This window comes from Arctopsyche grandis, chromosome 1 (assembly GCF_051622035.1).
Source record: "Arctopsyche grandis isolate Sample6627 chromosome 1, ASM5162203v2, whole genome shotgun sequence".
In the NCBI taxonomy this organism is placed as follows: Eukaryota; Metazoa; Arthropoda; class Insecta; order Trichoptera; family Hydropsychidae; genus Arctopsyche; species Arctopsyche grandis.
In genome coordinates, this window is record NC_135355.1 from 2,005,833 (window position 1) to 2,032,641 (window position 26,809).

The 26,809-nt window shown below is 37.6% G+C and overlaps 5 protein-coding genes and 1 long non-coding RNA gene across 7 annotated transcripts in view; 3 read left to right on the forward strand and 3 right to left on the reverse strand.

Moving 5' to 3' along the window:
• The window catches only part of LOC143922763 (uncharacterized), a 33,275-nt gene that overhangs the window by 1,189 nt on the left and 5,277 nt on the right, over window positions 1–26,809 (reverse strand). The gene's annotated exons all lie outside the window — the stretch shown is intronic.
• Window positions 618–2,261, forward strand: LOC143915087 (uncharacterized). The gene is made up of 2 exons (XM_077435555.1): window positions 618–989; window positions 1,060–2,261. The coding sequence occupies exons 1-2, from the start codon at window positions 724–726 to the stop codon at window positions 1,415–1,417; spliced, it is 624 nt and encodes a 207-aa protein (XP_077291681.1). The 5' UTR covers window positions 618–723; the 3' UTR covers window positions 1,418–2,261.
• On the reverse strand, window positions 1,656–4,008 carry LOC143914978 (uncharacterized). Its single transcript, XM_077435459.1, has 5 exons — window positions 3,591–4,008; window positions 3,307–3,512; window positions 3,158–3,231; window positions 2,446–2,596; window positions 1,656–2,374 (listed from the first exon to the last, which is right to left on the reverse strand). The coding sequence occupies exons 1-5, from the start codon at window positions 3,776–3,778 to the stop codon at window positions 2,298–2,300; spliced, it is 696 nt and encodes a 231-aa protein (XP_077291585.1). The 5' UTR covers window positions 3,779–4,008; the 3' UTR covers window positions 1,656–2,297.
• On the forward strand, window positions 5,587–14,056 carry Pus7 (pseudouridine synthase 7). Of its 2 annotated transcripts, XM_077445712.1 has the most exons (12): window positions 5,601–5,655; window positions 5,731–5,854; window positions 5,922–6,141; window positions 6,225–6,366; window positions 7,148–7,271; window positions 7,349–7,537; window positions 10,620–10,794; window positions 10,874–11,065; window positions 11,150–11,312; window positions 11,888–12,188; window positions 12,267–12,418; window positions 12,492–14,056. In XM_077445712.1, exons 1-12 carry the CDS (start codon window positions 5,640–5,642, stop codon window positions 12,773–12,775), a joined length of 2,082 nt encoding a protein of 693 aa, XP_077301838.1. In that variant the 5' UTR covers window positions 5,601–5,639; the 3' UTR covers window positions 12,776–14,056. The 2 variants fall into 2 exon arrangements, with proteins under 2 accessions (XP_077301829.1, XP_077301838.1); XM_077445703.1 differs by having other exon boundaries at window positions 5,587–5,854.
• On the reverse strand, window positions 15,001–21,713 carry LOC143919268 (uncharacterized). The gene is made up of 4 exons (XM_077441491.1): window positions 21,441–21,713; window positions 17,883–18,632; window positions 16,794–17,109; window positions 15,001–15,922 (listed from the first exon to the last, which is right to left on the reverse strand). Exons 1-4 carry the CDS (start codon window positions 21,530–21,532, stop codon window positions 15,440–15,442), a joined length of 1,641 nt encoding a protein of 546 aa, XP_077297617.1. The 5' UTR covers window positions 21,533–21,713; the 3' UTR covers window positions 15,001–15,439.
• LOC143919271 (uncharacterized) lies at window positions 16,450–25,949 on the forward strand. Its single transcript, XM_077441505.1, has 2 exons — window positions 16,450–16,641; window positions 24,006–25,949. Exon 2 carries the CDS (start codon window positions 24,542–24,544, stop codon window positions 24,854–24,856), a length of 315 nt encoding a protein of 104 aa, XP_077297631.1. The 5' UTR covers window positions 16,450–16,641; window positions 24,006–24,541; the 3' UTR covers window positions 24,857–25,949.

Below are 26,809 nucleotides of genomic sequence, written 5' to 3' on the forward strand. Positions count from 1 at the left end.
CGTCAAATGTGCTGCGCGAGAGCGTTCACACAACACATCCACGAAAAGCACACACATTCATTCATCATTTCGAACAGGTGAACGGGTTGGATCGGCAAGGATCAACCGCACGTGGAGTCCTCAACTCGATTCTCTCGGGATGATGATGGAACAGGAGAGAGCTCTCGACATTTGCGCGCGGCACGCTCCAACCCAGAACGTATATAAAGCAACGCAGCAGCTCACAACACCAGAGTGCACCCCTGGAGTTCAACCAGATCACTTCTCCGAAGCTCCAACCTCTTCGTACATACAATAACCATTGTAACAATGGAAAGATGGAAAGAAAATAAACGATCCTCTTACAAACACAAACGGTGTTTTATTAGACCGGGACACGGTCAACACACCTGTCCCACGTACTAAACTTTCTTCTGGAATTGTCAAAGGGGTCGTTTCCCTTGAGTTATGCATTTTTGTACAGGATCGATGATGTGATCACTGGTTTTGAGTCGTAATAGCACAAGTTGTGCTAGATTCCTACACACTGAAAATTAAGATGGACAGTTCCTCAACGGCTATTGTTTCCCAAATTCAAAATCAAAAATTGCAAAAATCGCAGTTGACAGCAATGTAACAGTTGTCGAAAGTGCGTGTTGTGTTATGTCACCGGTGACAGAAGTGACAGTTGTCATCTGAAGGCGTGTAAGTCGAAAGCTGAAAGCTGAGAGCCGAGTTGGCGAGATGGATTGGATGAGCCGGGAGTGCCAAAGAGCGTGGAACGAGACCCGTCGTCTCTACCAGTCTCTTCGATTGCCCGAGCTGAGTCGTCTCTCCGGAGGATTCCGGCTGCCCGAGGTTCCACATTTAAATGGAGTCCCACCTCTCTCCCTGTCGGCAGTGCCTCCGATCTCCAGCCGCTCGCTCTACCGCACCTACGGCCCCATCACGGGAATGGTGGCTCACCAACTGCTCGCCGTCAACGTCATGCATCCCCCCGTCATCACCAGGTCACCCTTCGGACCCCTCGCTCTCAGTAGCACTACGCACCCTCGAATCTAACGATCTTTTCACTTTCAGGTTGATTCCTAAACGAGATATAACGAATGCACTGCTACTGATGTCGTTCACGGGAGCGTCCCTCTGGCTGTGGAGAAGACCCCACATAGCGGGCACGTTGCCCAGTCGGAGGTTTCCGTGGGTATTCTTAGGCAGTTCGATGTACGTTTTAGGTAGTGTCCTCATGTGGGCTATAATTCGCAGCGCGATCGGCAGGCATCCGGTCATCTGCATCACTTTAGGTTTAACGTCGAGTACCGCCCTCACATACTCGGCCATCGACTACTTCAAATACCTAGATAAGGATTTCGAACCGTTGGAAGACGTGACGGATGGAACGCACAATAGCGACGAAGAAAAATACGATCTGGATATATGAATCGACTACGAACCGAAGTTACCTCCTCCAAAGTTATTGTCGCTAGTTTATTTCTCTAGTCACATTGTCATGACTTAATAAATGTAAGCTTTAGTGTTATTTTTGGACTGATGAATTTTAACGTGTAAATTAAAAGATCAAAAAAGACAAATTCTTAAAATATGACATTTGTTAAAAATACATTTACAATTTGCAAAAGAATTTTTCTTCATGTCATAATTTAATCAAACATAGATGAAAAGAATCTCAAATTTATTACTTCTATGTATATTCTATAATTTGATGTTATTTTATAGTAATTCATTCCCTGTGTTTTATAATTATATATATTATTTTTCCTTAAATAATTAGGTAAAATGAATTGTTTATGTTGTAGCAATATTGCTCAATTTATTTTCAATCATATGTACATGAATTTGAAAGAATGTGTGTTCAGGTTTTGGTGCTTATAATAAAATCAATTTCGTGTGATTTTAATTTCAATACTGTTGCTAATTTTACATATATTTCATCCATCTTAGAAAATTTCAAGTGTTTCTGCAAAACAGACGTCTCTAAATTTTTTAAAACGAATAGAATAGAAATATTTTAATTAATAAGACATTCTATTGTAGTTCATTGAGATCCTTCCGATTGGATATTCGCAAGGATATATTGGCCAAAAGCCACATTCTGACCTGTAGATTGGAAACCAGTGCTCCGAACAGAAAAGGCCAAGAAACAATGATTTAAATTTTTTTTATTAAAACAACAATTATTTTAATTTATTGTAACACATAAAATCACAAAATATCACAAATAAAAACACACCGTGCTTTATATATTTTATAATACAAAAAAAATCTTAAATAATAATTTAAAAGGTTTTTTTTATTTATAATCAAAAGTTACAGTTACTCGGCACGATTTCCTTCCACCAGTTGTTGGGAAACAAATATTTTTGGATTTCAATCCCATCTGAAACATAATGTACTTAAACATGGAATATTTTCAACACTCCGAGCTATCGAATAGAACAAATAATTTACCTCTCGGAACCGGTAGCATGTATTCGCCGAACTTTTTTAATGGTAAAGGTGTTTCTACTAAACTCGGCGGAAAGCAATGTAGAGAAGGCACCATAGAACAATCGGGAGGTAATAAACGCCGTTTCCAACCTATTCTACGAGACACGTCTATCTAAAAACAATATATACATTTAAGTACTATATATAATAACATATTTAACCCTTTGCCCGCGGCAATAAATATAGCGAACAAGCCCTTTTTCGCCAATTTGGCAAACGAGTTTTCGACCTCAAATACAGATTTTAATATTTACTCAAGTAGTCAGATATGTTAATTAACACATTAAGTATTATTTTAAACAATAAAATACATAGTATATCTCGTAGTTTTGGCTAAATTGTCAAATAATCATTCTTCATACAATTGAGACGTATCGTCGCCATTGTTCGACAGACGTGACGTCACATAAACGAGGTTTCAGTATGGTTCCACAAAAAACTAATTTTGACTGGTTTATATTCATTTTAAGCAAATTGAATAGATTGCATTCAACTCTCAGTAATATATTCAACCAATTTTGAACCTTAAGACAGTTGATATAGGCGCATATAAGGTTCGAAATCCCGTGCAAAGTTCAGAAATTCTATGGAAGACAGCCGCGCTACAGACTTGTAGCCCAAAGCTTCCATAGAAGACGGCCGCGGGCAAACGGTTAAACATGAAGATCATTACCATTTTATCAACTTCAAAGACGATAAGTTCCACTTTCATTCCTGGCAGATCAGAATCTGTCACGGTATATATACCTACAATTATAAAACACAGTCAATAACAAACCCTACATATGTATATGTATATTGAAAAATTTATTCTGAAAGTACCTTCAGCCGAACCGTAAGCGATGTTCAACGAGTTCGATCGGAACATTTTAGCAATGAACACCTCGTCTTTGTAGATCTCTTCATTTTTAAGACACATCTCGACGTCCGCTTGCCACGGCAAGGCTTTGCCCGAGCGGATCTGTCCCCAAAGCGATCCGTAACACAGATAGTGGGTCAAGCCGAGCCGGAACAGAATCTCATGAACTCTGAAAAGTTAAACCACAGCGCTGAACAGTGGTGCAATTGGTTCACGAGTCACAAGCGTTGTATGCAATGTGAGTAACCTGTGGGCCAAGAGGTGCAGTTCAGCATGGAATTTGGGGGGATGGGAACAGGGTCGTTCCTGGGTGTGGAAAGAGGGAATGTGGGGAGGGGTGAGGCGGCGGCCCCAGAGCGCGAAGGCCCCCAGGGCGGCCGCCCCCACCATGGCGACCCCCAACCCCACCGCCACTCGTCGAGGGGACACCCGCATCCTCCGCCACCGACTCTCCCACGAACATGCCCTGTCAAAATGTCAAAACACAATGTCCCCACATGGGAACATTGTGTTTTGTGTTTCATACATATGTATCTAATTCGCGAAACAGCCAGTCAGTTCGACTTCTGTTCCAGACTTACAATTCATTGCCGATTGGCGAATCATTTCATAAGTGGAACAGGACTCTTGCACAAATTTAACGCGCAAACTAACCCAATCAAATTGCAGCCGTCGCGATAGTTTTCAGGCCTACTCGACATATTTTCAGAGGCCAAAATAAACAGCTAAACACACGCTGCGAGTGCGATAGTATGTGTAGGACAACTTGTGCTAATACGAATCAAAACCAGTGATCACATCATCGATCCTGTACAAACATGCATAGCTCAAGGGCAACGATCCCTTCGACCATTCCAGAAGAAAGAGTTCATCGCTCGATCGTAAAAACGAACGAAACCCAACAGTGATGTCATCAGGCAGCCACAACACATGTCCTGAAAAGTCGTAAACACGTGGCAGTCATTAACGCGTGGCACATGCCCGCTTTCTCAAACGAACGACGTCCTGTCGCTGACCCCATAAACCACACATGTACCGAGCACGCGCCTCGAAAATAGGTCGACACGTGTTTCTAACACACGTGTCCTGGAAACGAAGACAAAGCATCTGCGCGAGGCACGCTACAACCCTAAACGTATATACAGCGACGCAGCAGCTCCCAACACCAGAGTGAACCTCTGGAGTTCAATTAGATCACTTCTCCGAAGCTCAACCTCTTCGTACATACAATAACCATTGTAACGATTGAACAAAAATAAACGATCCTCTTACAAACACAAAAGGTTTTTTCTTAGACCGGGACACGGTCAACATATCTGTCCCGCGTACTAAATAACTACGATTGAGTTACATACTTTACATTTTCAATGGCGCTGGTTTATAAAGGTGTTGCTTGAGCAACGTGTAGCTGGGCTGGTGAAATCAGGTTCTGGAAGATTCTAATGGGTTCGAGGTCTTCCTTTGTGTTCTATGTTTGATGCGTAGTTGCGTAGCTCCTTGGGATTTCCCGTGTACTCGTGATTGCGTATCTGGAGCGAGTCGAATAGCCTTTATGGGTAAGCTGGACGAAGTATTTCGGCCACGGTTAACTTTCGTGTACGAGAACAGAACGTGATGATGTCATTTGTACAGATTAAGTTCGATGAGGGAAATAGGTGATATCATCGACCTAGTTTCGTATGGTACAAGTCGTGCTATATCCCTACACTGTTATGGGAGTAGGGCGAGTGAGGCAAATGTGTTGGTAATGCACAGCTGTTTATTTCGGCAGCTGGAAAGGAAGTGAATGTGAAACACTGGCCAAACGATAGTTTTACGGTCAGTACCTCGGGGCTACCACACTGTCATCAAGTGGAGAAAGATGGAGTACCACATGATACAGGGTCCGAAATACGAATTTCCCCGTTTGATAACTATGGGAAAAATAGACGGTAGAAAATGGATTGGCAAGATGAAGTTGTCTTGGCTTCGGAAGTTGAAAACTGCTCCGACCCGCTGAAGACCGATGCGGATTTCTGCAAATAATCCACGAAGTAGTTGCCAACTTCCTGATGACATTAAGAAGAAGAAGACGATCCAATTAATCAATATTTTTCGGCATTGACACTTTCAGTGACGTAGGACGATATATTAATCTAGTTTAGACTACAATATAATATGACCGGTGTGTAAGCACGCAATATGGCCAATGACAGTTGTAGATTGTGAACGAAAATGTCACAACAATGGCGACGAAGCGCGTTGTAACGACGAGGTTGTACCGGTGAATTGTTGTCTCGTTTGACAGCGTGCAAGCATGGGTTGGCGCGGAGGTAGAGGTTATGGAAGAGGGCGAAGACCCCGCGGAGGGGGCGGAGGCCGAGGGGGAGGGGGAGGGGGAGGGGGAGGCCGAGGCGGAGACAGAGCGGGCGACCGGAGCGGCACCCCGGGTCGGCGTCTGCCCGAAACCGACGTCGGAATCACCGAATACATTCGAGCTGAAGCCGGTTTCCACGGCCTCATCAAGTGCAGGTCCGTATTCGCCCCATTTCGATCAAAATCATCACCATCTCTATAAGTACTCTCGTTGACTCTTCAGGTATTCCGACTTTCACGTCAGCGAGATTGCGCCCAATGGCGACATAACCAAATTGACAGACTTATCTCCTCCCATACCGACGAATCAAGACAAAAATCAAGAAGAGGACGAGGAGTTGAACGTTCTCAGTAAATACAACACTGAAATATTATCCGTGGAAATGTGGGATAAAATTAACGCAGTGGCCTTAGCTAAACCGCAGACGCCTCAAAAAGTTGAAGTAATATTCATAGTTTGTATTTCAATCACATACATAGACCGTTTTGGCAAAATCCAATATTAATATAATCTTATACGTTATAGATAGACGTTACTGAAATGCAAAAAGACCAAAGGACTAAAATTCACGACTCCGTTAAAAAAGCATTCGGAAAGAAAATCATCGGCTCCACAGTCACATTAGACAATAAGAAATTCATCGTATTTACTACATACTCTAAAGAAGGTAACATAACTTAACAACCATTAATTGGAACCCGTGACCACTTTGAAGAAAGTAGTCACGGGTTCCAATCCCACTGGTTTCTGCTGGCTAGACCGTAGATTTGTGACTCCAGGTCGATTTGTGCCAACAAATTGGCAACCTTACCCATTTTCTCACAAATCTCGAGCTTTCAGCAATCTTGAATTTCGCTGAATTGTATAAAATGCTGCAAATTTACAAATTTGACCATATATGTTAACCCTTTGCCCACGGCAATGAATATAGAGAACAAACCCTATACGCGGCACCTTTTTCGCGAATTTGGCAATCGAGTTTTCGACCTTAAATACAGATTTTAATATTTACTCAAGTAACCAGATATGTTAATTAATTACATAGAGTATTATTTTAAACAATGAAATACATAATATATCTCGTAGTTTTGGCTTAATTGTCAAATAATCATTCTTCATACAATTGAGACGTATCGTCACCATTGTTCAACAGACGTGACGTCACATAAACTAGGTTTCAGTATGGTTCCACAAAACCACTAATTTTGACTGGTATATATTCATTTTAAGCAAATTGAATAGACGGCATTCAACTCTCAGTAATATATTCAACCAATTTTGAACCTTGAAACAGTTGAAATAGGCGCATATAAGGCTCAAAATCCCGTGCAAAGTTCAGAAATTCTATGACTTAAAAAGTTTCAGAATTAGGGATAATTTGAATAGTAGACAAGTAAACAATCATCTTTATGTAATAAAGTAATTAATATACAACTGTTTTTGTCTAGCTCGTACAGACACTCGGGAAAAGTGGACGTGGAATGGAGACTATGTACACTTTATTTTGTATAAAGAAAACTGCGATACGATGGAAGCCGTGAGCCTCGTAGCAGAACGCTTGAATATGAAACAGTAAGATTATAAACGTTTTTATACATTGTGTTCTCTAACCGTTGTTGTTTATAATCGCAACATTTTTTTTATTTCAGCATAAAGCCTGCCTTCTTCGGTTACTGCGGCACCAAAGACAGACGTGGGAAAACTTCGCAATGGATCAGCATAAAAAAAGTGGATCCTATTAAAATTATCAACCGGTGTCGAGCGATCCACAACATAACCGTCGGAAATTTTGAATTCAAAAATCACAATTTAAAACTTGGCGATCTCAAAGGAAACAGGCAAATGAGCTTTTTTATTCACTTTATAAATGTGAAATTATGGTACTCTACTGCTATTGCTGGTTTAATTTTTTTTCATTTCTTAATAAAAAAGCATTTATTAATGTGGGTGGAATTCCTGAATAGATGACGCTATTCAGGACCACGATGGGATGTGGCGGTGGAATTGAAGATCAAACACGTGCGTTTTCAGTCATGTTGTTTATTAAAACGACACCACGCGGTGGTTTAACGACCAACCGCCCCCAGTGGAAGGTTAACTTCTACTAACTGTAAAATAGCGGTCCTTTCGCGCCCTATGCCACTTTTTCATCCCACCCCTACGATCGGTCGTAACATACCCTTTCACAGCCATAGCCCATACATCAGCCTTTCGTTTAATCCCAACACTACATTAATATACATATATAAATGACATGATGGAAGCCATAACACTTTTATACAATTCAAAAGTGAGTCGAATACGTCGTCGTTGTTTTCGAATTCGTCCTAGTATGACTCCAAATGATGACATGCTGTTCTTGGTGTCGTTTGTTGCGCCATTTAGCTGATCCCAGAGAAATGTAACAATAATAGAAGTGGCTATGTTAGAAAGTGGGCAGAAACTAATACACGCACAGACTAGAATCAGGGTCATCACATGCTCAATACAGAAATAAAAGTCCTTTTTTGATAATAGAATATGTAATACGTTTTTATTTTGATACAGATAATAGAATATACGTTTGGTACCACATTAGTATGCGGTCTACCTTCACATATTTACTTTAGTATGCGATCTACCTTCACGTTTTTACTTTAATATGCGGTCTCAGTTCTGGCGTGTGACCAGAGAAATGTTATATTAATAGAAGTGGCTTTAGGCGTCATATTGTTGTCAAGTGACGATTGTCCACAGACAATCCTAAATAATTTTAGCATCCGTCGTATTTCATGCTTGGTGCTCGACGTATGTCTGATAAAAACTTCTCTGTTTGTTTATATTACTCGCAAGATGGGTAAGCATCAGTAAAATAAGCAACATGGGATATATTTTTATAAGTAAATTGATCCGGTTGTATTCCGTGCGATGTAGCGTATTTATAGAAACGTACCGCGTAAAATTGACAATAATTATTTATTCGTAAGGGCCCCTCTATTCTTGCTACATCTCTCTGATGTTATGAATATAATTGAGTATACGGTGTCATCCATAGGAATGTTTTTACATTTATTTAAAAGTATTTTTACATGTGTCTGGTGCCACCCCTGAAATTGTATGAAGAATGCCGGCGGTCGCTATGACACTATCTTCTTCTTCTAATGCCGAATCCGTATTCGGACGTAGGCGACTACCATGGGCAGACATCGTTTATGGCCCGTGCGAATTCTTCCCTATCATGGGCTAGCCGAAATAACTTTTCGAGACCGAGTCCCATCCATGACCTGATGTTCCGGAGCCAAGAGAGCTTCTTTCTCCCAAGCCACCGTTTGCCTTCTATTTTCCCTTCTATGATTGTTTGTAGAAGGCGATATATGAGGCCGCGAATAATGTGGCCAAAGTATTCCATCTTACGGCGCTTCACCGTGTCAAGAAGCTCTCTGTTTTTATGAAGAAGCTGGAGGACTGTTTCGTTTCCTACATGCTCCTTCCACGAGATCTTTAGCATCCTCCGGTAACACCACATTTCAAAGGACTCTATCCTGTTCATGGATGCCACTAACAGCGTCCACGTTTCGCATCCGTACAGCAACACCGACCAAACATAGGAGTGCACGACTCTTAAGCGCAATTTCATAGACAACCTTCGACAACACAAAACATTTTTCATGTTGCCGAAGGCATTTATTGCTATTTCGATCCTTTTTCTTATCTCCATTTCGGAACTGACGTCCGTATTGATCATTGCTCCTAGGTATTTGTATTGTTCGACCTGTTCAATCATTTGTCCGCGCACACTCAGGTTTAATGGATCCGTCTTTTCTTTACATGTGACCATTGATTTTGTCTTGTTGATATTAATAGACAGACCCCATTTTTGACATGAATGATCAATTGCGATCAATAACGATTGCAGGTCCTCGGCACTCTCAGTCAATATTGCCGTATCATCAGCGAAACGGATATTATTTATATAACCACCTGGTTGAACACCATTTCCGAATACAGATTGAAGAGCATGAGCGACAATACACATCCCTGCCGTATCCCTCGACTAATTTCTACTTTTGCGGTTTCCAAGTCTTCAACCTTCACGACAGCAGATTGGTTCCAATATAGGTTCTTCAAAAGGGCGATATCCTTTGCATCTATCCCAGTTTGGTTCAGTGCATGGATTAATTTGTCATGTTCCACTCCACGTGTTCAACTATACAAACTGTCAGAATACGATTTTAATGGAATAATATGTTACTTAAATGATTAACTTACTTATGAAAATGTATTCCATGTTGTTTGTTGTGTGCATTTGAATGCATTGTGCAATTTTTAACCATGCACTTCCACATCTCAGAAACATGTTTATCAGACATACATCGAACACCGAACACGATTGTGGAGGAAATTAATTAAGTATGTCGGTGGACACACTCCAATATGACGCCTAAAGCCACTTCTATTATTATAACATTTCTCTGGCTGATCCCTATATTCTCTTGACGTGTGCATGTCGACAATATTATATCTATGATTCACTTAAAGATGGTGAAATCCTGCTTTTTCCAATTCTTCGGTCAACGTTTTTGCACTGCGATCGGGCACTTTGACCAAAAACACTCGTGCATCTCCTGCCATAGTCTACAGAAGATCCACTGTGGTGGAAGCACTCGGCTGACATAGTTCTTGCGCTCGGTGAACAAGCTCTCGTCGATTTCGATGATCAACCCTTCGCCGATCTTCTGTTTTGACTGCTGTCGGTTCAAGGCCTCGGCGCAAACTTTTCGCATGCAATTATTCTAGTCGACGGTTGTTTTTGTTCATGCGTAATTCCTCGTTGCACAATTTGACGTTCATTTTATTGAATGAAAAAAAATGATTTTGACCCGCGATAACAGAAAAGTACCGAAATATGATGTTGTGTTAACATACAAATGTTTTGTTCAGGTTTAAAATAGCACTACGTAATGTGACAGCGACTGATGAAGTCGTCCAAAGCGCCGTGGAAAGCCTGAGAGACAATGGCTTTATCAATTATTACGGCTTACAGAGGTTCGGAAGTAGAGCTGATATTCCCACGTCCGCAATCGGTAAACGTCTCTTGCAAGGGAATTTTGAAGAGGTTTTAATTTTTATACAAATATTTAATGTGGTTTTTTTCTTTCAAAGTTATTTAAAGTCTAAATTCATTACACTTTTAGGCTGTTAAATTGATTCTAACACCTCAAGGACCTTTCTATAAGTACCTCAAAATATATAAAGAGACTGAAAATGCTCAAGATGCCTTACAAGGATTAAATTCACACACTTCACTAGAAATCAAACTCTTAGCGGCAATTAAAAAGGAAGAAATTAATGGTTCGCCGAAAAACTTCGTAAGCGCCCTTAATAAAGTGCGTGTAATTAATTATTAAATACTCAATACTCAATTATGACATTGAAGGGATTTATCAAGCTAATTATACTACTTATTTCAGATACCTCGTAATACAAGATTACTATACATTCACTCGTACCAATCTTTAATATGGAACAAATGTGTTTCGGAGAGGCTGAGAAGGTTCGGCTTCAAAAGCCACGTCGGAGATCTAGTACTGCTAAATTCTGCAGATCTGCCTGAAGAAGTCAACGATGTTGCCGGTACAATTCATCATATCTCGTTTGAATACTAATGTAAATATTATATATGAATGGATTCAAATACAAATTATTATGGGGGGTGATTGGAGTTAAACGACAGTATTTTTGTAAACATAACTATTTAATATGACGGGCGGGAAGGGAGTGAAGTAATCGCATCTAACATGGTCGAATTAGTCCCAATTCAGAGGATCACCCCAAACTCGACCATGTCGTAGGGCACCTAAAGTACCCCTCCCTTAGTGATAACGATACAAAGAAAAAGGAAAAATTACAATGTTACAAAAAAATATGTTGGTCGTGGGTTAGCGGATTGAGGGCGATTAAGTCATGGGGGTGAATGGTTTAACTAATTTAACGTATCCTGGCGTGACGGGATTTGTCATCCTGTGACTAAGATACGGGCATAGGTACTTGCATACATGGCCTGATGAAGGTGGTTAAGGGTTGATTACCTAGGTAGCTATTTGTATGCCTTCAACCTCTGAGGAAGTTGCCTTCAACCTCTGAGGAGGACTGAGCGATGCTCAGTCCTCCAAATACCAATATGTAATAAAATATAAATTTTACCATAGATGATGTGATCAAATACGAGGATGAAGATGAAGAGTCGCTGAAAGATAACGCTGAAACGTCGCCGCAAATCGAAATGAAAGAAAACACTGATGAAGTCGTACACAACAGTGCATCGGCGATTAAAAACTTACAGGTTAAAATGTTGACCGAGGAAGATGTAAGTTCAGGCAATTATACAATTTTAGATATCGTAATGCCGCTGCCCGGATTTAATATTGAATATCCGTCAAACATGAAAGAATACTACGAGCAATTGCTCGTAGAAGACGGACTCACATTGCAATTGAAACAGAAGAATAAGTAAATACATACTAGATAAATAATGTTTTGATCTGTAATATTGTGCGCCTGTGTGTTAAAAAAGATTTTAATTTCTAGGAGTTACAGTTTGAGCGGAACTTACAGACATTTGGTTAAAAAGCCGGAGAATCTGTCTTGGAAGTTTATGCGGTATTCTGATCCCGTTGCAGATTTGATATCGTCGGATTTGGACGAACTGCGCCGTCGGGATACCGTCAAGAATGTGCCTGGTTTGTTAATTGTTCAATTTGTACGTTGAGTAATGTTATACGTGTCTTTAAAAGTAAGGTGTTTATTTTGTAGATGGGAAATTTAAAGCTTTGATATTGGAGTTCAATCTTTCGGCGTCGACATACGCAACAATGGCGCTCAGAGAACTCCTCAAGCAAGATACGTCCAGCGAAGCGCAGGCTCAAAACAACGACTACCATTTAGAGGTTTCAGAAGATAAGAAAAAAACGGACGTTTGCCATTTAGAAAAATTGGACGTTGTTGAAGAGTTGCTCTCGAATATTGACAGTTCTAACGAGAAGAGGAAAATTGACGATGAAGACCAAATTGAATGTAAAAAAATTAAAACGGAATAAAAGATTTTACTTTTTTATTAATTGTATAATTATAGGCATTATGAATATAAAATTACTGTCGATAATATAATTTTCATATTTATTGGTCTTATTTCAACCCATATTTCGATACAAAGAGTTTATATATTATCAACAATTATTATAAAGCATACATCAGCAATGACAACACATATTAGAAACAAATGTGGGCTATCAGTTACGTAGGTCTAAGAAGTCAATAATTCTTTACTTTGTTAACTAAATATAATCAAATTCAATGATGTTACTGGTTAATTCATCTGATTTTGTATAGAAGATGTCAATTTCAAGTCTTGCGCAATGTCAGGCCCCTTCCATTGGGACTATTACTTGAACAAGCTGCTCGAAGACCCTCAGATATCCTTACAGAGAGGAACCAAGAGTTGAAAGGTCGAGCGAACGTGACCATCAATTACTATGAGAAATTATCCATTTGCTGAATTCTCAAGATGTGTCATTTCTTCATCACTTAAATCCAATGCCAGCTTAACCCTTTGAATGCTGATGTCTTTTCTGTTGAAAGCCCGCCTAAACTAGAATTATTTAGAAATCCAATAGAAAGCAGGTATAAAAAAATTGTAACTAATCCAAACAAACCCTGGATAACTACCGCTGAGGATTTCAAGTTTTCTAAAGGTGTGTTTATACTCTAATATATCTTACAACAATATAAAATAAACAAAAGAAGTATATTAATGAATGTATTTTCCCAAAACTAGTTTCATTTTCTTCATTGTTGTTAAAATGTAATGCTCACAATCTAAAATACTGAGCAGTTGTGGATTTCCATTGATAAATTCAGAAATTCCAGTGTAAACCAGTCTATAAATATTGATACGGGTTACACGACGTATGTTCAATGTATTTTTACTTTTCATTGCTACCTGGAAAGGATTAGGGATCCCAATCGAATATTCGAGTATTTGAATTATTCGTCTGATTTTTCAGTCATTCGTTATTCGAATAATTCATCAATTATTCGTGTATATATTTTTTTATAAACTAAATACAAAATCAACACGAAAAGAGTGATGACGATTATGAAGAAAATGAAATATATAATGGGGATAATTGTGATAAAAATGAAGAAGATGAAATGTCTACATGTGAAGATATGGATTTTTATTCATTAAATACAGAAATGTGTGAAGAAAATCACTTTTCGATCGATAATAATCTCTACGAAATTTTAGAAAACATCAGAAAAATAATACGAATATTTAAGAAGTCACTGGCGAAATATAATTTTTTACAAGAAATCATAATGAAAAAAGAAAATAAAAAAATTAAATTATTATTGGCTGTAAAAACGAGGTGGAATTCAATGGCGATTCATTCAAATTTATGCTTGGTACATATATATGTAATAACCTTTTTTTTAATTTTCGAATAGCTCTTGATTTACTATTCGATATTCGAATAGTTGAAGTCGACGAATATTTGGGATCCTAATCGAATATTTGAGTATTCGAATTATTCGTCTGATTTATTAGGCATTCGTTATTCGAATATTATTCGTGTATATATTTTTTTATAAAATAAATACACAAAATCAATATGAAAAGAGTGATGACGATTATGAAGAAAATTAAATAGGTAATGGGGATAATTGTGATGAAAATGAAGATAATGAGGAAGATGAAATGTCTACATGTGAAGAAACGGATTTTTATTCATTAAATACAGAAATGTTCGAAGAAAATCACTTTGATCGATAATAATCTATACGAAATTTTAGAAAACAGAAAAATAATACGAATATTTAAGAAGTCACTGGCGAAATATACATTTTAAGAACAAATCATAATGAAAAAAGAAAATAAAAAATTGAAATTATTATTGGATGTAAATACGAGGTGGAATTCAATGGCTATGATAAGACGGTTCAAGTTTACGAAAGTGTAAAAATAGCACTAAAAGAATATAATTTCAATACTGTTTCTAAGAATGAAATTGATACTTTGAAAATTTTGATTGATGTTCTTACTCCCGTTGAAACCGCAATCAAAGAATTAAGCAAAAATAGTGCATCTTTAATAACAGCAGAAGGAGTTTATAAATTTTTATCTTATATTTTATGTGTATTTTAGTTTTACATGTTTTTTTTATTTTCTTAAAATTATGTTGTATTAATTGTAATATATTACATATATAAATATAATGTAATTTATGGTTAGTACATATGTAATTACCTTTTTTTTAATTTTCGAATAGCTCTTGATTTACTATTCGATATTCGAATATTTGGGATCCCTACTTAGCGGGTAGTATTATTATTTATTTTTTACATACTCAAAAAACAACGCCGATCAGCGTATTTCACTCATGGATTTGTTAGCAAAAAGCCAATCGGTGTTGGTCAGCATTCAAATGGTTAACAAATTCTAGGATTTCCTATAATTTAGATTTTCTACACATTTTGATTTCTGTAGATACATTAATTCTCTGACAGTAAGCAAAACACACACATGATTTTTACTTTTTTAATGTGATATCAATATATTTTATAAAAATATCATACATTTCGCATACAAATACAACAAAGTGAAAAAATTTGGTTTGAGACACATATGTAAGCATACAATAAACAAAAAGGTTTTTCCCGTCTGTAAACGGGGCCACTCATCGACTCGACATCTTTGGAAATCAATACTCGCGGTACTCGTTGAACTCGTTTGGCACGAGATTGCCCCAATAGACCCATATCTTTATATGATTCGGTAAATTGTATTTAAACAGATTGATGACATAATTCGTGATCATGGAATCGGTCGGATGCGCCTGAATGCCAATATGGAGGTATTCGTCTTTGGCCAATATCTTTCGCAAATTCAGTAAACATCCTTCCTCCAAACAATCGTATAGAATTTTGTCGCCTCTTTTGCAAACCAAACCGTATGCTATTTCACCTACTCTAGTTTCTGTTCTGACGACGCTACCGAGTTGTTTCGGAGTTCGGTTGAATTCATCAAGGAACGAATGCTTTTCGTTCAACTGCATCATGTGTTCTGATATTTCTTTGGCGTCTGAAAGATATACGATTCCCGTCCCCGATATTGTATTGATTAAATCATCCTTCATATGGTTCACGATGGCACATTTATGGTACTTGTCTCTCGGAGATTCAGACTGAAACAAAAATCAAATCAATAACAATTCATGGTCTATAAATTAGCATATGCTTGTCCCCGCTAAGGTCGAAAAATTTGCACACATCCCGAAATTATTAATGTCGTAAATGTCACAAAAAAAAAAAAAAACAGCGCATTATAAATAAATAGAAGACCTACACGTTTTATTTATTAAAGTTTACTTACAAATAACAGAATAAAATGGATTAGTTCGACTTTAGCGAGGTTCAATTAAAAAAATACCTTTGTCAAAAATATGTGCGGAATGTATAGTTAAGTGCTGCTAACTACTTCTGAAACCCCAAAAAAAAAATTAATCTAAAAGTTTAATTGTGCGGACTGTTTAAAAGCATAACAGTGCAAGTCATTGCAAGTAAAAACATGAATTCAATTTTAAATATTTCATAACAGATATATGTAGGGTTGGAATTGAACGAAAGGCTGATGTATGGGCTATGGCTGAGAAAGAGTATGTTACGACTGATTGTGAGAAGGGAATGAAAAGGGGGCAGAGATATAACGGTTAGTCGCAGTTGGACCTGTGCTCCGCGCGGTTGGTCGCTAGGCCTCCGCACGTATCATCTTAATAAACAACATGACTGAAAATGCACGTGTTTGGTCTTCACCTCAACCGCCACATGTAACTGACAGAGATATAACTCCACGTAAAGAATGACCACATATGTATTTAAGCCATCGGAGTGCTTTTTTAATGCGGTAAGTTTTATTTTCGTGCAATATGGAATTATTTTAATTTCGTTAAACGAATTATTTGACTTGCACCATTTAGTTTTTGTTTCGTCCAAATAATAACATGTGAAATCCACACCCACATTAACCCTTTAATTAAAGTTACGATGTAAATTTACCTTCACATAATGGTAGATACGGATATAGACATCAAGGTGTGAAAATACGCTTTGTATTTTATCCAAAACATCGCCCCAGTCCAATTTGTCAAGTCCACATCCAATCGTCGGCATTGCAATTTGTTTAACATCATTCTTCTCAACATGCGTGGCCATTTTGATTAAAGATTGGGTAACCGAACCAAGCGTTGGTTTTCCTTTGCTGTTACGTTTCGTTATCAAATAATAAATGAAGCGTTCCTTGATCTGCAATACAGCAACTCCTCCTGTTTTAACGCCGAGACTGGCGAGATATCCTGTTTTCTTAAATCGTTCACTAAAAAAAAAAAAAGTCATTAATTGCACATAAATCCTTTGCCCGCGGCAATAAATATAGCGAACAAGCCCTGTACGCGGCACCTTTTTCGCGAATTTGGAAATCGAGTTTTCGACCTTAAATACAGATTTTAATATTTACTCAAGTAACCAGATATGTTAATTAACACATAAAGTATTATTTTAAACAATAAAATACATAATATATATAGGGATGATTTTTAAACGAGCCGTATGTGTGGTTGGCCAAACTGCTAGGGATAACGTGTGTGGTATGCATGGGAGAGACCAGATGCGTGTTGCTATGGTCACTTGTTGGAGAACAAGCCGGACGACATGGTTATAATAAATAGATCTGACTGAATCTGCGCTTTTCCCTTGGAATCCTTAACAACCGGATCCTATATATGTATATATCTCGTAATTTTGGCTTAATTGTGTCAAATAATCATTCTTCATACAATTGAGACGTATGGTCGCCATTGTTCAACAGACGTGACGTCATATAAACGAGGTTTCAGTATGGTTCCACAAAAAACTAATTTTGACTGGTATATATTAATTTTAAGCAAATTGAATAGATGGCATTCAACTCTCAGTAATATATTCAACCAATTTTGAACCTTAAAACAGTTGAAATAGGCGCATATAAGTTCAGAAATTCTATGGAAGACAGCCGCACTACAGACTTGTCGCTCAAAGCTTCCATAGAAGACGGCCGCGGGCAAACGGTTAATATGTATTAACTGGGTTTTTTTTGTATGTAATACTCACCGGAACTCTACAGCTATTCCGGCTCCCATCTGTAAATCTTCAGCCACGCAGTGGGCAAGAGAAAATGTGTCTTCAACGTCAAATAAATCGCCTTTGACTTCTTCAATGCGACAGAGAGACCCTTTCTGATCACCGGAATCCCATCTCGAACTCTTTTTATGCTTAGAGAATTCACTTGATTTTTTGAAATCATTCCAATTATCCGAGTCCGGCTTACTCGACACCTGCGACCTGCTTCCTGATGAATTTCGCATATCCTTTTGATGATTTCGAATGTCATCGGAAGTCTGATCTTTCTTTGATTTGTGAGCTGTATTTTCTGATGAAACGTGCTTATTCTTACCCTCGGAGTGTGACTTTCCTGATTTTTGAGATCCACTTCCAGATGCATCACGTCTGTCCTCATCCTTTGCATCTGATACATTCGCTCTGTCGGTGGCTTGTCGTTTTCTTTCGGGATCATTGTAGTCTTGCTGCGAGTAGGGCGATTGCTCCCTTGGCACGCGTTCCCTTCTTGTATCGTGTTTTTCTTGCTTATTAAATGTATCGTTCCCTGTATCGGAATTGTTTGATATACTCGTTTTCCTTGTTACTTTATCACTGTTGGCCAGACGAGAATCTTTTTTAGGTTTGGTTTTAGTCGAAGTTTGTGACGATTCCGGCTCTATAACTTGCCCAAAACTATCCCTTATCGGACCTGCGTTCTGATTAGGATCAAAACGGCGTCGTCCTTTTTTACCCATCTCAAAGCTGGAATGAAAATAAATAACAATTGTAATCAGAAGCACAAAAAGACAATGTTAAACTTAGGAAGTATCATACATGTAAGTATAGCAATTATAATAAAAGATTTATTAAAAAAAAAAAATGATATCAATAGCAATGTGATACGTTAATGCCTCATCATCGACAGATAGAACGTCTCATGTTCCGGGGAATGATGTCATCTATCTAATATTACAATTTGTAGTTACAAAAACCATTTTTTCAACCATGCAACTACTGATATACATATGTACTAGATGTTAACAATTTCATAAATACTCATAATTAATTTCAGGAAATTGAAATGAAAATTAATTATTATTAGCCCTTTGCCGGCGGCAATAAATACAGTGAACAAGCCCTGTATGCGGCACCTTTTTCGAGAATTTGGCAATCGAGTTTTCGACCTTAACTACAGATTTTAATATTTACTCAAGTAACCAGATATGTTAATTAACACATAAAGTATTATTTTGAACAATAAAATACATAATATATCCCATAGTTTTGGATAAATTGTCAAATAATCATTCTTAATAATTGTATAAAGATGTGACGTCACATAGACGAGGTTTCAGTATGGTTCCACAAAAAACTAATTTTTGACTGGTATATATTCATTTTAAGCAAATTGAATAGATGGCATTCAACTTAGTAATATATTCAACCAATTTTGAACCTTAAAACAGTTGAAATAGGCGCATATAAGCCTCAAAATCCCGTGCAAAGTTCAGAAATTTTATGGAAGACAGCCGCGCTACAGACTTGTCGCGCAAAGCTTCCATAGAAGACGGCTGCGGGCAAACGGTTAAAGGATATTTCTCGGATCAAAATCTGAGGTCTACATAGTTATCAAATTATATTCAAATAATGTTACAGCTAAAAGTAATACATACATTAAAACTGTATATAAATCATCGAGTGCAATTTATCTACGGCTTCGGGGATAAAAAAAAAAACAAGTAAACATTCAATACTCATTGATACAAAAAAAAGAGGCTATTATTTAATTTAATCTTATCTTTAAAACAATCCATCACCGATAATTCAAAAATACAATGCCGGCGGACAAAAGCTTATTCAGTATTCAGAAATTCTTGATCGGTGATGGCACTGCATATATGTATGTACTCGACACTGATTCAAATCGGACTCCTCAAAGAGAACCTATGATAGCTTTGGTTGCTGCTTCCGATCCGATAGCAACATTGGAGATATATTCCAGGGTGTTGGCTAAGAATGTACATGAATAAATACACCAATGAAAAAGATACAATATGAGAATATCTACAATCTCAATTTGTATAGTTCCTCAACCGGATCAGAATATTTCGGATTCGGAATGATCCGAGCAATATCCTTAAGAGGCGGGGAAAGTTGCCAATGGTAACACGTTATATAAATTAAATAATATCTGAAAACTAGCAGGAGTATAAGAAACAGCGTTCTTTTCTTCCACTATCAACTTGAACAACTCCTCGGCATATGTACTATTTTTTTTTTTGATTAGTCAATGGAAGAATTTTCGTTCAGAGAAAATATTCAACGCTAATATTGGAGGTCCATTTCGAACAGTTTGATGCCTGTTGGAACATTATACAAGATTTTCTGTAAGCTTAACCGTTTGCCCGCGGCCGTCTTCTATGGAAGCTTTGGGCGACAAGTCTGTAGCAGCGCGGCTGTCTTCCATAGAATTTCTGAACTTTGCACGGGATTTTGAGGCTTATATGCGCCTATTTCAACTGTTTTAAGGTTCAAAATTGGTTGAATATATTACTGAGAGTTGAATGCCATCTATTCAATTTGCAGAGGCAGCGAAATGCAAGGCGATGCGGGGTATATCCTCAATATATCCAATATTTAATCGCCATAGTTCTTTATCAACTCAAAATAAAATAAAATTATATCGCGCGCTCATATTACCATTATTAACATATGTTTCACCTGTATGGAATAACGCCTCGAATACTAACCCAGTTCCAAGCTCCAAGTAATACAAAATAAATCCCTAAAAATAATTTATAATACACTCATATATATACATACTAACTTGAAAAAACTGCATGCCATATATAATATTCCGTTTGTTACAGACATTACTAACTGCCTAACCAGTAGATTCTAAGACAGAATCACTAATAACCATACACTAACACACTTGTGAAGAGTCTCGGTGATTACAACAAAATGTCTATACCCTTCAGGTATAACACTCAGATTACCTAAACACAACCTGCTTTAGGTCATCGACTTTAGAGAGTCTTTAATTAATATTATGTATTAGATGTATTATGAGCATTTATAAGGATTGTAAATAGGTTTTTGAGCTCTTTTTCCTATTATGCTGTACATATTAACATTAGAATGATATGATTACTAACAAAATTAATTCAAAATTGTAAAATAGAAAATGATCAGTAGATCAGTAGCTATTAAAATAGATATAAGATGTATTGTATAATCATAAAAAGCATTTAAAAATCAATGACAACGGGTTAACGACAACTGTTAATCGAAATCAATGAATTTTTCATTGTATGTGCATATTGTGAATTGAATTCCAGACAACGTGTAGTTCGGAATGACCGACGATAAGGAATATTCGAAATATGATTCTATTAGAAGAGAAATTAGCATGCAAAGCAGAACTGTAACGAGTGGAGATTTGCCATTGGTCGAAATTTGATACGAAATTTGATAACGAACGTAAAGAGCAGTAAAATGTAGGGAAATTTGGTATGTAGCAAATGGATTGAAAGTATATGATGAAAGTAGTGATGAAATGATAATTACAGCAATGCGAAGGAGCTGAAGTGGAAGAATTGGGCACCGGAAACGAGACGAAGCGCGTGAGGAGAAACCACGTTCAGGAGACGGATCCACATGGAATGACCGAATGGCGTATGAGTCAACCTCCACCTCCTATCACTGCCATTGACAACCTTTTCTTCTTTTACGCAGTGGCGGGCTGGGACTGAAATTAGTGCATGCCAGGGGTCAAAGGGTTATCAAAGGTTCCACCCAGGGTTAAAAAAATTTGTCTTCCCCACCCCCCCCCCGCCCCCCAAATAACAACATTTTCTTCTTTCCATCACGCTAAAAATCAAGGGTAAAAAATAAATAAAATTTTCAAAAAATGGTGTTACGTACGCCGCGGATTGAGCGAATTGCACTTGACCAACGGATATCTGTTATCGGGTTAACTAAGTGCTCGCACTTACTTCCAAGGATTATATCTGGACTCTAAGTGCATTTAGGCTAAACAATGACCGTTATTAGTTATTTCTCAGATTCGGTACGGGGCGACCCAATGTCGTGGAAATACATATCCGAATACGTGACTATACAACAGGTAAACAGATAAGGCGTCCTGAGAGATCTACCCTTTATAAGGCGGTACGTAGGCGATATCATGCAATTCTGGACTTAGCACTGACAGTGCGTGTATCTTCTTAATCATCAATAAATGCTGTGATACGACTGTTGGCCTTTTACTTGGATCCTCCAACCACCCCTACGCAATAATGGGAATAAACAAATTTATGTACAAGAAAAATGGCAAAAGCAAAATAGATCCATAAATTACATTGTATATTTCGTTTTAACCCTTGTCCTAGGTAAATAGAATGCATCATAAAATAATGCGACATAAAAGCGGCTTTTACTTTCGGTAGAAAACAATCAGAGACGTCATTTCAGCTTTTTCTCGGGGGGGGGGGGGGGCAGGCAAAGATTAGTCAAATTGAATTTTTTTTCAAAAAATCTTTTTTATATCGTAATAAAAATGGAAAATATTCTTTGTACACCTTATTGAGTTATAACATATGAAAAAAATAAGCTTATTTTTAAAAAAATAATTATAAAAAATATTATGTAAAAAGCCAAAAAAGCGCCGTAGGCGAAAATTTTTTTCCAAAAATCTTAATATGGTCAACAAAAATCGACCATCAAACTGAGTCACTAATAAACTATCAATTAACTTAATTTCTACCGACTGTCTTTTCACTATATCTATGTACATATGTATGTACGTAATAACAATAGATAAAGTTTTGTGATCATGCGAAATTTCGAACTCGGAATCGATCACTGATCACGTTTACATAATATAGAAAAATGTGTGTCTTTTTATTATTTTATATATGTATATTAGTGCTTCCAATCCCGGGAGGTTATTTCAGCACCGGGATTGCGGTGCTGGGAATTTCCGATCCCGGGATCCCCGTGCTATCACCGGTATTTCAAATTTATAAGAAAAAAAAAGTTCAATTGCATGTTTTCATATTTCAAAAACGTTCAATTGAATTTTGCAAACTCTCCCGATGTTTCACGCAAAAAATACTCCCATATTGGCGTACTCATTTTGGGAGTTTGGCTACATTCTTTAAATTTTCGGTTCGCATCCACACCCCTGAACGTATCAAGCTGAAAATTTATATTTGTATTCTTTATGTACTAAATTTGATAAGGTTTTGGTCAGAAAGCAATTTTATTAAATAACTAAAACTTTTTTTGGACCGAATTCGTTACACATGAAGTTTAAATCCATCTCATTCGTTGTTTAGGGAGAGAATGGATGTCTGCAAATAAAATAAAAATACGAGAAATAAAATCATTTTTTATTGAATCGATTCAGTAAAATATTAATTTAAAACTTTTCTTGAAAACAAAAATTATACGAACTTTCGGAAAAATAAACGTTACACATCTGTTTTTGAGACAAAATAAAGTAAAGGGGACCTTTCTAACGATTCGCTCCATAGGATGAACAATTTCTAAGAATTTTACCCAAGGCATACCACTTAAAAAACAAAATATACTTGCTTCGAAATAATAAAATCTTTTTTTTTCAAAGCACATAGCAGTGATAATTTTATTAGTTACCCAAAAGTAACATACATAAGAAATAAACGTAGCATTCATAGATCCTTAGTATCTCATTAATCATTAAATTCATAATATTTTCTAAATTCACACTATTCCTTAATTTAGGGGGGCGAGTGCCCCCCTATGCCCCTCCCAAATTACGTCCCTGAAAAAAATGCATAATATTTTCAATTAATGTTACTAGTAAATCGGGATTTTGGGGAGGGGCCCCTATCCTATATTTTTATTTACATGGATGTGCCTAGATTAGGAACAGGTTTTATATTCGGAAACTGTTTAAAATTGTGTATTTAAATCTTACTATATCGTCGAAGTATAATCAAATGTTATTTTGAAAGTATGAAGTAAATTTAAATCGAAGGTTGATAATGAATCGTCCTATCAAAATTGTTTTAAGCAATTCAGTTTATATTATTTACGGAAATTTGTTTATTCCCATTTTTATTTCAGTAGGTAGTTGTTACATTACAGAACGGGGCGTCAGGCAAGGATACATCCTATCACCTACTCTTTTTAACACCTACACCGAATCCATCTTCCACGATGCTCTCCAAGAGGCGGAGGGCATCAAGGTGGGCGGCGAGACGATCACCAGTATAAGATATGCTGATGACACGGCACTAGTCGCTGAAAATTTAGCAGACCTGCAAAGATCTCTAGACCGTGTACATCAAGAGAGCAATCGAAGAGGACTGCGCATAAATCTAAAGAAGACAAAATTTATGATAGTAGATAGAATGCAAACAGACACGGGGAATCTAACCTTGGATGGAGAGGTGATAGAAAGAGTAAAAAGATTCAAATACCTGGGTATCTGGCTGAATGAAGAGATGGACCCAGATGAAGATCTAAGAATCCGCATCGAGATGGCTAGAACAGCATTTGTAAAAATGAAGGCGGCGCTTACAAACAAGCATCTCAATCTTCATACGCGGTTGGGATTCGCGAAGAGCTACGTCTGGACAGTATTACTACACGGATGTGAGACGTGAACTCTGAAAACCAAGATGATCAGCCGCATTGAAGCTTTTGAGAGGTGGGTCTATAGGCGTATGCTGAAGATTCCGTGGACCAAAAAGATATCAAACGAAGCTGTCCTCGGCATGATGGGGAGAGGCAGGGAACTTGTTTCTGTCATCAAGCGGAGAAAGATGGAGTACCTCGGACACATGATACGGGGTCCAAAATACGAATTTCTCCGTTTGATAACCATGGGGAAAATAGAAGGAAAAAAAATTGATTGGCAGGAAAAAGTTATCTTGGCTTCGAAACATGCGCATGTGGACCGATATGAGCGCCGAAGAGCTGTTCCGAGCCACTGAAGACCGATGCGGATATATTCAAATAATCGACGAGGTGGTCGCCAACGTCCGGATGCGGACAAGGCATTAACAAGAAGAAGAAGTTGTTACATAGGTATTGGTATATATGTTACACCGAATCCATGAAATTGTCTATTACAAGCATTCGGCAAGAGAATTGACGAATGCGTGAAAAATGCAAGCACGTTGCCCAGTTCACGGATTCCGTAAATTCTTTGCCGAATGCGTGAACTGGACAGCGTGTTATATTATAACCAAGTGTCAAAGTGACAGCTGAATAAGGATGTTTAATTTACATATTATTATGTATAATATGACTACATACGTATGTTTCACTGTTAAAATATTGATCAAAATGTATAAAAATGTGTAACGCGACGTTTTCCCATCGTCCCATAGGGCAACACTCGCCTTTTATTTCGAGTGGCAACCCAGAAAAAGCCTCATAGGCGCGAACTCTCGTCGAAGAAAGATCTCTCCTGTGCACGTCTCCAGGGGGAGACGGGGCCAAGAGATTCACCGCCATCAGTGCTGAAGAACCGCCACGAGGTCGAGTGTAGCATCACTCCCTCCCCTGAGTTCCAGCCCAACTTCCCCTGCATTCCTCACGCTGTTTCCGGAGAAACCTCAGCCGTGAGACCGACGAGGAAGCTGTTATCAACGCACACGACTTGCAGTCAGGAACCTCCCCGACTATATACATTTATATAACTACCCCAAGGTTAGTCCACGTTTCCACCTAACTTGACTCTTTGGAAGAATAACGATATATCACGCCCTCTGCATAAAGACGCGCGTAATACCGTTCATTACAAATGGCATTAATTTATGTATAAGTCATATGAGATGATCGAACTGATCAAGATTTGCGAGTTTTATTTTTGTACAAGCGCACATAACGCAAACGTGGAAAGAGTTTTTTCTGATTAATACTCAGTGGAGCAAAGAGAGGAATAGACTAAGTGTGCTGTCAGTTAAATCTTTAATTCTTACTCAATACAACTTCAAAAACATGACATGTGAAGATTTTATAATTATTTGTTAAAAAACCAAGAATTTCTTTCCAAAATTGGCAGCTCGGCTAAATATGATTAAAATAAAGTAAAATAATATAAAAAAATCGTTTAATTTCTGAATGTCTTCCTTTTTTACAGAAAATCCTCCTTTTTAGACCCATCTGCCCTCCTTTATCAAATTATCATCTGGCAACCCCAACCTCAGGGGACCGAAAGTGAAACGCTCGAAAATGTAAATATCGGAAGGCAAAGATCGAAAATCGAAAGATCTTAACTGTTTGCCCGCGGCAATAAATATAACGAACAAGCCCCGTACGCGGCACCTTTTTCGCGAATTTGGCAATCGAGTTTTCGACCTTAAATACAGATTTTAATATTTACTCGAGTAACCAGATATGTTAATTAACACATAAAGTATTATTTTAAACAATAAAATACATAGTATATCTCGTAGTTTTGGCTTAATTGTCAAATAATCATTCTTCATACAATTGAGACGTATCGTCGCCATTGTTCAACAGACGTGACGTCACATAAACGAGGTTTCAGTATGGTTCCACAAAAAACTAATGTTGACTGGTATATATTCATTTTAAGCAAATGGAATAGATGGCATTTAACTATCAGTAATATATTCAACCAATTTTGAACCTTAAAACGGTTGAAATAGGCGCATATAAGGCTCGAAATCCCGTGCAAAGTTCAGAAATTCTATGGAAGACAGCCGCGCTACAGACTTGTCGCGCAAAGCTTCCACAGAAGACGGCCGCGGGCAAACGGTCGAAAGATTAAATTTTTTTTTTAAACATACCTCTTGTATAATTTGTATATAAAATTATTATTTTGAATAAAAACACCAATATTTTTTTTACTACCGCCATATACATATGTATAAAATTAATGACTACCAACTGTCACCGAGATTAAAAATCTTTGG

What these genes read in the sequence shown, in the direction of transcription:
- LOC143915087 (XM_077435555.1), top strand. Translation starts at nt 724, where the DNA reads ATGGATTGGATGAGCCGGGAGTGCCAAAGAGCGTGGAACGAGACCCGT. An exon ending in CATCCCCCCGTCATCACCAG is followed by an intron (nt 990 to 1,059) that starts GTCACCCTTCGG and finishes TTTCACTTTCAG; the next exon opens with GTTGATTCCTAAACGAGATA.
- LOC143914978 (XM_077435459.1), bottom strand. Translation starts at nt 3,778, where the DNA reads ATGCGGGTGTCCCCTCGACGAGTGGCGGTGGGGTTGGGGGTCGCCATG. An exon ending in TCTTTGAAGTTGATAAAATG is followed by an intron (nt 2,597 to 3,157) that starts GTAATGATCTTC and finishes TATTGTTTTTAG; the next exon opens with ATAGACGTGTCTCGTAGAAT. An exon ending in CATGCTACCGGTTCCGAGAG is followed by an intron (nt 2,375 to 2,445) that starts GTAAATTATTTG and finishes ATTATGTTTCAG; the next exon opens with ATGGGATTGAAATCCAAAAA.
- Pus7 (XM_077445703.1), top strand. Translation starts at nt 5,640, where the DNA reads ATGGGTTGGCGCGGAGGTAGAGGTTATGGAAGAGGGCGAAGACCCCGC. An exon ending in TACTACATACTCTAAAGAAG is followed by an intron (nt 6,367 to 7,147) that starts GTAACATAACTT and finishes GTTTTTGTCTAG; the next exon opens with CTCGTACAGACACTCGGGAA. An exon ending in CAATTGAAACAGAAGAATAA is followed by an intron (nt 12,189 to 12,266) that starts GTAAATACATAC and finishes TTTAATTTCTAG; the next exon opens with GAGTTACAGTTTGAGCGGAA.
- LOC143919268 (XM_077441491.1), bottom strand. Translation starts at nt 21,532, where the DNA reads ATGTGGATCCGTCTCCTGAACGTGGTTTCTCCTCACGCGCTTCGTCTC. An exon ending in TTCAGCTCCTTCGCATTGCT is followed by an intron (nt 18,633 to 21,440) that starts GTAATTATCATT and finishes TTTTCATTCCAG; the next exon opens with CTTTGAGATGGGTAAAAAAG. An exon ending in GTATCTACCATTATGTGAAG is followed by an intron (nt 15,923 to 16,793) that starts GTAAATTTACAT and finishes TTTTTGTTTCAG; the next exon opens with TCTGAATCTCCGAGAGACAA.
- LOC143919271 (XM_077441505.1), top strand. Translation starts at nt 24,542, where the DNA reads ATGATCAGCCGCATTGAAGCTTTTGAGAGGTGGGTCTATAGGCGTATG.